Raw genomic sequence first — 10832 nt, forward strand, 5'->3', positions numbered from 1 at the left:
GGGCGTATCAATAAAATATTCATCCTCGTCGATGTCCGACACATAACTATCACATAAGATAAAATCGTTTTTACACGATGTCCTTGCGTTACAATCACCGGAAATAAGAACCGTGCCTCTAGCTTTGAAATATTCTATATCATTTTGCAAACAGTCAAATAAGTCTATATCCAAAATATTTGCAACCGGGGAATTTTCGGGCCATAAATATACTGCCGCCAAGTAAATATCGGAAGGGTTTTTGAAGAAATATTTATCAAACTTTATCCAAACAATCGTATCATGTACATTTTTTACAAGAGTAATTCCATCTTTAATACTATTTCGTACGTATATCACAATTCCACCGCTATTTCGCTTTGCATTGCGATGCCTGAATTTTCGATATAAATTATAACAAAAATAACCGTCTAATTCAATGTTACTTGATTTACTAGTCCATGACTCCGTAAGTATAATAAGATCGTTTTCCGTCAAGAAATCTGTGAAATTTTTGTCCGCTCTTTTAGCAGAACTAAGTCCGTTGCAGTTCCAAACTAAACACTTAAGTCCATCCGCGAGCTCCTACGCGTCGGAAACAACTTTGCCGTTGACGTATAACTTATCGTATGAGACCCAGGCAGTATTGCCGGCCTCCTTTTCCTGCTTCATTTTCCTGAAAAGACTTTTCCTTTTCACTGCAATTTCCGGTGGAAACTGCTCCGTGATATAATAACTCGTACTCCTAAGTTTATGACTGGATTTCCGAACAACTTCTCTGTCCTGGAACAGGTTGAACTTGCAAACAATGCGGCGAATTTTAGTTTGCCTTTCAGTTTGATCTTGTGCAGGAGGACCCATACGATGTACCCTTTCAATTTTCATATTTGCAACTAATTCTCTTGCAAGCTGTAGTTTTTCAACCATGAAATTTCGGAGGATAGTTTCTGTTTTTTCAGGATTTTCATTTGTTTCTTCCTTAATTCCACCGAAAATCAAATTATTGCGCATGGATTGCGATTGCATATATGTCAAGGACTCTTTCATTTCGACATTTTTCTTTTCAAGATTTTCAATCCTCTTACGAGCCACCTCACTTTCGATCTCAGTGGACGATACACGATTTACAACATGATCAATTTTTGAATCCGTCGCTTTGGATGTAGAGTCAACGTGTAACCATAGTTTTTTAAGTTCATAATCAAAATTGTCTACTTTATTTTCTAACCCTTGGACCTTAGCTTCTACTTTTCTTTGTATTGACTCAAGAGATTCGAGCTTCTTATCTACATCGATCAGTTTCAAATTAATTTTTCCCAGCATAGCAATAATGTCTGCATTTGTGGGTCCATTTGACTCGCCTGCCTTAGCCTCCGCCATATTGCCAGACCCTATCAAAGACACTTGTTCGTGACCCACCTGATCGTTCAATACATCAAAGCTATTGTTGACAGGTACAGTTACCTGCGGGGTAATCTCCTCTTCGTATAGAATAGAGTTCGTCTCACTCAATACCTGACTTAAGAGAGCTCATTTGCATATTTCGGCCCATTTCAATGGTAATTCAATGGTGTTTCAATGGTTTTTTTAATGGTTTTCAATGATTGCACTATAATGTGTATGAATAAAAAATGATATTTCAATGGTTAGTTTCCCAAAAAATAAATGGTAACTCAATGATGTTTTAATGCCATTGCATTTCACTAAGGGTGATTTCTCGTAGTGATATTGTTGATACACTTTGGTTTTCTGACGAAGCTCTCAATGCACAGGTTAACAAGAAGAATTGTAGATTTTGGGGGACTGAGAAACCCGACTTTTGTATAGAGAAACCACTACATAGTGCAAAGGTTACTGATTGGGCAGCTTTGAGTGTTGACGGTATTGATGGCCCGTTTTTCTTCAAAGATGATGAAGGTAATGTTGAAACGATAAATAAGGTTCGCTACCTTAATATTCTGAAAAGAAAATTCATTCCCGCGTAAAAGAGGAAGGGTGTAAACATAGACAGTATGTGGTTTCAGAAATATGGGGCTGCTCCACACTGCTGCGGACGTGATAGAATGGCTAGTAAAAACATTTGAACGAAATTTCATTTCACTCAGGGCTGACCAAGAATGGCCTCCTCACTCGCCTGATTTGAGCCCCCTTGACTTCTTTTTGTGGGGCTATTTGAAAGACAGTGTAAATAAACCTACTCCAGCCAATACTTATGAACTGAAGAGTGCAATCAAGAGAGAAATCTGCTCCATTGGCCGAGAAACATGCATAAACGCAAAGCATACATAATTACCGTCATGGAAATACAAAAGAATACAGTTATTTTGTGGTGCGACTTTAAAGACGAGTATTGAAATCTGTATCAAAAGTTATCAACTGCTGTACCTTCAAAAACAAGAAAGTAGGTCAGTAGATCACGATTAAGACTATTCAAGATGAGTATTGAAATATGTATCAAGAATTATACATGTTGTCCAAACTTAAACCGGAGGGTCATGATGACCCTATATCGCTCACCTGTTAAACTTGGCCTCAGAATAATCAAGATAAACATTTTGACTAAGTTTCATGATGGTAGGGTTGTAAATGTGGCGTCTACAGTGTTAACAAGCTTTTTCTTTGACCATAGGCAATCATTCTATGAAGTCTGAGGCTTGTAGGCCTAAGCGTTCTTCAGTTATCGATAGGACCCCAAAACAATAGGGGTTATTTACTGACCACAGACAATCATCCTATGAAGTTTGACCACTGTAGGCCTAAGCGTTTTCTAGTTATTGAGCGAAAACCAAATGGTCTACGGACCAACTAAGGTAAATATAATCTGGGCTAAGGGTGAATTTGCTGAGATAGTAAAAGCGAAAATATAGAAGTTAAGAGAAGACAAGAAATATCTTTAAAAAAGATGGTCGGCGAATTGTATTAAGACAAGAAGTTTATGAGGTTTTCATATCATTTGTGTTATTCTATCATCTATCTAACATTTTGAAAATAGCAAAACGAAACACAACACTTAAACAATTTAAATGGTTCCCATTTTCACAAAGGTCTCGTAACGGTGCAATATTGTTTCGTGATTTTTTTTCTACGTCGAATAATTACAGCAGTGGTCTTGAAGTCACTTCTCTACCTAGAAGATATTAATCGATCGGCTAATCACACCCTCATTCATGTGATACGCAGACCGTATTCAGCTCTCCCTGTAAATTGATACATATTGGTATTTGAACAGGTTTCTATTACATTTATTAAACTTAGGCCACACCAAATTGATAAGTTGTTCATCGGATTTTTTTCTGAAAAAATTGAGGCGGCGAGCGAAAAAATAATTTAAATATTTTTTTAGGTTTTTGAGAAAATCAGGAGCGAGCGAAGAGCGAAGAAATATATTTATCTTCATTTGGCTCTCGACTGACTAATAAAAACCTTAAAATAGAATGCATAGCCCTTTTAAATTAAAAAGTAAGTCCCCAGGGATTGAGAAAATCTGACCTGCAGACGCCTAACAAAGCGAACTCGTGAAAAAAATGTATTAACAGTGTCATACAGTACACTGTAATCAAATAATGCATGCTTTTGAAAATGCTGTTAGAAAATATGTAGTAAACAACAATGCATAACCTTACACCATACTTATCACATACATATGTGACTTGAATATTTACTGCTATGAAAATGTAGCATTCTTAGCTGACTTTACGAAGTTTTTGATACATCAAATATTAAGTTTTATATAATGACCAATAGCTCTGTACTTTCAAAGCTTCTGACTATCATGCCCCTTTTACTGGCAAAGCTTTAATTCAGAAAAGTCGAGCATGATGTCTTCTTGTAGCCTACAGCTCTTTTTCTAACTTTAAACTTTCATAACATATTAAATTTGTTGAAACAAAGTCTTAATTAAAGTCTGAAATGGAGATTAACGTGCATTAGCATTAACATTAGTCAACTAAATGATTGGAAAATTTGAAAATCGAAACGGTTCTGAAAACAACTCATAATGTAAATTCCTTACCCCACCAACTTTCGTATGCAAATCATTTGCCAAATGCTGATCATTCGGACAGGAAAAACAGAAAACAGATAAGTGACATGCATCAATAAGTATTTACCCTTACCAAAATAATGTAGATTGATGTTATCAAATAAATTAGTAAGCTTTTCTTCATCCAGTTTTCAATGAAATAAATCGATTTTTTTTAGCAGGTAATTTGGTAAACATTTGAAGAAAATGGCGTAACTGCATAAAGGGGAAACAACTTTAATGCAACTAAATATAAGTGAGACGATGTGTGCGTAGTATGTATTTATTTTGATTAAAATCCATTTGAGAACAATCTAGGACTGGAATTATAAGCATTTATACACTTTTACGTCCGTAAAAAGTAGCGCACCAAAAAATTTTGGATTGATTTTTTTCAATGGGGCGAGCGCAAGCCAAAAACAAAAAAAATATTTTTTTTGTGTTTCTGAAAATATACGAGCGGCAAATCCGATGAACAACTTTTTAATTTGGTGAGGCCTTACTTATCATTTTAGATATATCAATATTCTTGCTAAATATACTGAGCGAAGCGTAGCTTTAAAACTGTAAACAGCGTCATTCCAAAATGTCGTGCTCTCCAGATAATATTTCTTGCACACGAGATAAGTTGTCGAAACCACGAGATAAGATGTCGTGACCACGAGCTAAGCTGTCGTGCGCGCGAAATAATTTAATCTTTAAAAAAATAGATGCATGTCCTAAACATACTGCCGTAGTATATCCGTTGTACATCAGCTTGAAAAAGTTTTTAATCACAAAGGTACGCCTACGTCTGAATAAAGTTACTAGCAAAGGTAAAAGTACATGTTTAAAATCTAAACATGTAGATATCTATCACTGCAAAGTACCATAATTTAAAGGGAAACAAGGTATTGTCAAACACTACTACATTTTAGAAAAAAAAGATATTTTACCTGCGAAAAAGGCTTCCTGTAAGACATTGTTTTTATCACTGCACTTGATGGAATCTGTTATGTCATGTGTTCGTGTGACCTCACTGTTATCATGAGATTCTTCTTTTGTTTGTTTGTCTTGGGTTTTTCAACAGTATTTCAGTTATGTAACGGTGGGCAGTTAACCAAACAGTCTTCCTGGATTCTGTACCAGTACAAACATGTTCTCCGCTTAGTAACTGCCAACTTCCCCCCATGAATCGGAGGTGGAGGACGATTGATTTCAGATACTGTCTTTTATCATATCGTCTCGGAGAACGTACGCCTCGCTCAGGGCTCGGACTCACGAACCCGCGATCCGCAGACCTGCGCTATCACTAATGAGCGAAGCGGGCGGGCGGGCTCGAGATCCTTCTTTAACGTTCTTCAGCTTTTACATTCTTCAGCTATTAAAATTTTCAAACAATTTTCATTTCGTAAAAAATTAAAAATCGGTATATTTATAAATGACTTTGATTGCCTACATATAAATGACTTTGATTGCCTACATGACGGCACATTTTTGCCAGATTTAACAAGATCTGGAAACAGAATTTTTATGAAATTCATTCACGAAATATTTTTATTATAAAACAGTTAAGAATTAAGAAAAATGAAGTACATTTATAGGGGAATATTCAGTGCATACATGCCTTTTTAAGTATATAGATTATTCTTACGAAACCATGCCCGCATTGTATCTAAGAACGCATTTTGACGTCACTTTTTGTTCGTCGGATAGCGGACAAAATCTGTGATTAAAAAGAATACTAGATGGTAAAAGTTCTCAATTTTTTTTAAATTTTGTTAAACATAATTTTATCTTAAATATATAAAATTTTGGCAAAATAATTTCGAGCCGTTTTCCCGTTAATTTAACGAGTGTGTGATTTTTTCAATAAAACTAAAATTTTGAGAATGTCGTTTTTCTTCATTTTTTTCCATCATTTTGAAAACAAAAGTGACAACTACTATCCAGCGCCGTAGACCTTCGTATAACACACATAAAGATGTAAATTTAATTGCCGTAAATTGAAAAATAAACAAATGAGAAAAAATAAACCGATTTTTTATCGCTTTCTAACGTGGCGCCAAAACAGACGTGCATGGTAATGTTTGCGACGTCATAGCTAAAACGTTTCACTAGTAACCAAGAAAACAGTTACACATTCATGCCGGGGATAACTTCTACTTTAATATGATATCAAAATCATATGCGGGTTGTAAAAAAATTACAAAGTGCTATTCCACCTTAAACACTCATTGTCTGACATTTCACTTAGCGTTGCACAATCAGGAGAGTGAAAAACAAGAACAATCTTTAAAAAAGATTGTCGGCTAATTGTAGTAAGACAAAAAGTATATGAGGTTTACAAATCGTGTCATTCTATCATCTGTCTAACATTTTGCAAATAGCAAAACCAAACACCACACTTAACAACAATTTAAATGGTTCTCTTAAAAATGTTTACAAAGGTTTCCTATATGTGCAATTTTGTTTCGTTTATTCTACGACAAATAATTACAGCAGCGGTCTGGACATAGAAGACTCTAATCACACCCTTATTCATGTGATACACAGACCGTATTCAGCTCTTTCTGTAAATTGATATATGTTGGTATTTGAACAGGTTTTTATCATATTTATTAAACTTACTTATCATTTTTTAGATATATCAATATTCTTGCTAAATATGCTGAGCGAAACTTAGCTTTAAAACTGTGAACAGCGTCATTTAGCATAAATGCTTTGTCTACATTTCACCCAGCGTAGCACAATCAGCAGAGTGAAACAAATAGACACTCTCGTCCAATCAGGCAGAGTGTTGCATAAATCGTTCATTTTGATAAATTATCTATAATGCGTTACCGAGTAGTCTGATTTGAAAACTGAAATCACGTGGCATGGTCACGAATTCGTTCTTAATACGGCATTCGCCGAAAAAATTCAAAAAGATTATCTGGTCAATAACCAGACTAGACTGACATGAGCAAAACAATATATCTTACTCGAAAGAGGGGAGGGGGCGGGGGGGGGGGGGGGGGGGGGGGGGGGGATAAAATTCTTTTACAATTGACTATTGATGGACATTGTATAAAACCAGTACATCTAAATGGTCTTTCAAATAAGCCTTTTCCCCTTTATGTACTGTTTTTTTCTATGAAAAATCCTGTTTTGGGACCAAACGTTGGGCGAGCAAAAGCCTCCGACACTCAAAGTTGAGGGGCCTGGTATACTCTGCTCCTATGCCTATGAAGGGCTATAATATATTTCTAGTACAAGCATTTCTGTTATTAATTGGTGTTACTTACAATAATAACAAACTTTTCATTTCTTTTAACAGATTTAATAGATTCATGAAAATAATGTTGATAATGTAACAAAGTATTTACATCAGCAGTGATTTTTTTTAAGAAACACTCATATCATGCTTAACATCACTAATTCTGACGTACAATAAACAATTGTTACAAAGGAATATGTTAAAGTGAATCATTACAGATATATGTAAAACGCATTTGTTTTTTAATCTGCAGCATACTGAAAAATACATCATGTCAAATGCAGAATTTATACTTAAAAATTTATCTGCATAAATTATTGTTCTTTTGTCTTGCTTTAGAAAATGATGGTTGCATAATATTAAATCGTTGTGTTTAGTGTCACATAGACACAATCTATGTCATATGGCTCTACTTTCAATTGTTTTTCATAGTTGTACTGCAACATCTGTCATTCTTCAGCAGTAAATATTCTGCATGCAGTGTTTATCTGATATAAATACTGTTATTCTCCTTCAAGAAAAACAATGCATTTATCAGATATGCGTACTAATAATTTTTCTGCATATTTGTACTTGGTTATATATACGGTACTTTATGTTACAGTTGATGCAAACAGATTTACACATCTTGAATGGCAGCGTTTTCAGGATTGTTTATGCTGACTGACCTAATTGTTTATTATGATTGATTAGTTGAATTTATGTAGAACATATTGTTTTTAAAATTGGGGAAAAATAAATGAAATATGACAAGACAGCACTTGTATTTTTCAGTATACTAGATACAGTCACAAATGAAACAAGAGGACCATGATGGCCCTAAATCGCTCACCTGTTATCATTGCACTTGAGGACAAGAAGGTCCTCAGAAAAAATATCTAAGTCCAAAGGACAGGAACAACAAAGGGAAGAAATTTAACCAAAAAGAATTTTTTTTTTTTAAAGGTACAGATATGTCAAAATACACCTAAAAATTGGAGGTACCATCCATGTTGTACCACAGAAAAGTGGTCTCGGTTTTTCCCTACAACCAGTAATAAAAAAGTTACTAAAAATAAGCTATTTATAGTAACGTAAAAGGGAAGTAATTAAAAAGAAAATTATTGTAAGTGAACAAAAGAAGGATCTTCCAAATAAATCTGTTGACATTAATGAAATTTCAGATCAGTATCTTCATTAGTTATGGAGATATACCCATTTTAATTTGAAATAAAGGGAGGTAATTTGACATAAAATCAGTCCATAGTTATCTACCCTGATTGGCTTAGTCCAACTAATGACAATAATGAAATTTCAAATAAGTCCTATAAGTACTTACTGATATAAATTCATTTTGATTACAATCAGGGGAGGTAATCAGATATAAAATAACTCTGGAACCTACGATTGGATCTGATTTGTCATGGAATCCAAGATTTATTGTTGTTGAAGATATTTTGGAAGTTTGTATCAAATCAAACCATAAATGAAGTCTCTATATGGCTGCAAAAGCCAAAATAACCAATTTTGGACCTTTAGGGGGCCATAACTCTGGAACCCATGATGGAATCTGGCCAGTTCAAGAAAGGAACCAAGATCTTATGGTGATACAAGTTGTGTGCAAGTTTGGTTAACATCAAATCATAAATGAAGCTGCTATTGTGCAGACAAGGTCAAAATAGCTAATTTTGGCCCTTTCAGGGGCCATAACTCTGAAACCCATAAAGGGATCTGGCCGGTTCAATAAAGGAACTGAGATCTTATAGTGATACAAGTTGTGTGCAAGTTTGGTTAAAATAAAATCATAAATGAAGCTGCTATTGTGCAGACAAGGTCAAAATAGCTAATTCTGGCCCTTTCAGGGCCATACATTAATACGACCAGAAGGATAATAATGGTCTCATAAATTACACCATGTTAAAAACTCTTGTCTTCGGTATTGCTGCAGCTGGTCAGATTTTGGATTTTGGGTTTAATAAATGTATTTCATGAAGTCACTTACAGGACAGTAACTGTTGTCAAATTAACTGTGTCATATGACATAAGCCCTGCTCAGTCGTTTATAAATATTTACATATGCATTATTTACAAGTATACAAATTGTGATCTGTCAAAGATAAAATATTTAACAATACTATTTGTAAATGCATAGCATCAATGGCCTGACTTTGTCAAGGCTAAAACAACAGATATTTGACTGAGGACATTAAAAGTATCTACATAAAAATATCATATTATACAAGGGCCACTACATAATGCTACATGCCGAATATCTAAGCCCATTCAGACAAGAAGATTTTTAAAGTTTTTAGTATAGGTATGCTTATTACATGGTTTTTATCAAGACAAAATGAAAATTGATAAGAAACTACAATATGAAATATTCCTTGCTCAAATACATATAATTACTGTTTGTCAAAATCCTCAACATCTATGAAAATGTTATCACACACAGTTAATTAAAGCCAGATCTAAGCATTTTTTGTAACAAAAACACATATGTCTCCCCCAGCTTGCAATCATTAGTGGATAACAGAATTGGCCAACCAATTTACATTAGGGTCTACAACAATATACAAGTATAAATACAAAATTTACAATATATACACAACAGAATATGAAAATATGCATCTGCTAGCATGAACATACTTGATGTTAGGAGTTAACATTAGCATTAGCTACATACTAAATATTCAATTTCAAATCTAAAAGTACTGCATCTAGTACGATGCAATACAATTAAAGACAAGAGCTGTCACAGTGAGATGACAAATGCTCCTGAATGAGCCATGTTAAAAGTCATAGAAACTCTAATAATGTATACTTTGAGCAAAAGAAGGAGTATCAAACGCTAATTTGTGTCTCACTATGGTCTATGATGGCACGCTGACCTTGACCTAGTGACCTGAAAATAAAAAGGGGTCATCCAAGACCAACCTTTCATCCTAGGTCCAAGCATTCTGCAGTTATTGATCAAAAACCGTTATCTTGTTGAAGGTCAAGGACCTTGATTGTTGACCTCAAAGTCAATAAGGGCCATCTACTAATCATGACTATCACTGGTTAGCACCAAAACCTGTACTACACAGTGTAAAAAATGACCATTACCAAGCTAACCGATGGGCAGAAATTTTAGTATATTTTTTGTTGAAGGTCACAGTGATATTGACCTTTGACCCAGTGACCTAAAAACAATAGGGGTCATCTACTAGTCATGACTAACCTGAATATAAAGTTTAAGAATCCTATACCCAACTGTTCTTGAGTTATCAATGTAACAAACAGATGAATGAACGGACAGTGCAACTGTTATATGTTTCCCTACAGGGAGCATAAAAGACATCTTAACAATCAAAATAGCAGTTCCAGAATAACAAGTATAACACACATAAAAACTACCAGTGAAATTCCACTTAATAAATTGTCTTTTACATTGAGGAAAAGATTTAACAGTCTGCACTTGTTGTGGTAAAGTATTCCATAGCTTTGCTGTATCATTTAAATACACTGAGCATTGAACAATATTCTAAAAATGTGACACGGGAAATGCGTTCGTTTATTCAAGAATCACTAACAAAATAAGCTGTTGCACATATCAAAATCAAACAGGAATTT

At 34.5% G+C, this 10832-nt stretch overlaps 1 protein-coding gene across 1 annotated transcript; it reads right to left on the reverse strand.

Moving 5' to 3' along the window:
- Positions 1 to 564: 564 nt before the first annotated feature.
- LOC128548171 (uncharacterized) lies at positions 565 to 1359 on the reverse strand. Its single transcript, XM_053522598.1, has one exon. The coding sequence runs from the start codon at positions 1357 to 1359 to the stop codon at positions 565 to 567; it is 795 nt and encodes a 264-aa protein (XP_053378573.1).
- Positions 1360 to 10832: the final 9473 nt, after the last annotated feature.

Source organism: Mercenaria mercenaria, chromosome 14 (assembly GCF_021730395.1).
Source record: "Mercenaria mercenaria strain notata chromosome 14, MADL_Memer_1, whole genome shotgun sequence".
NCBI lineage: Eukaryota > Metazoa > Mollusca > Bivalvia > Venerida > Veneridae > Mercenaria > Mercenaria mercenaria.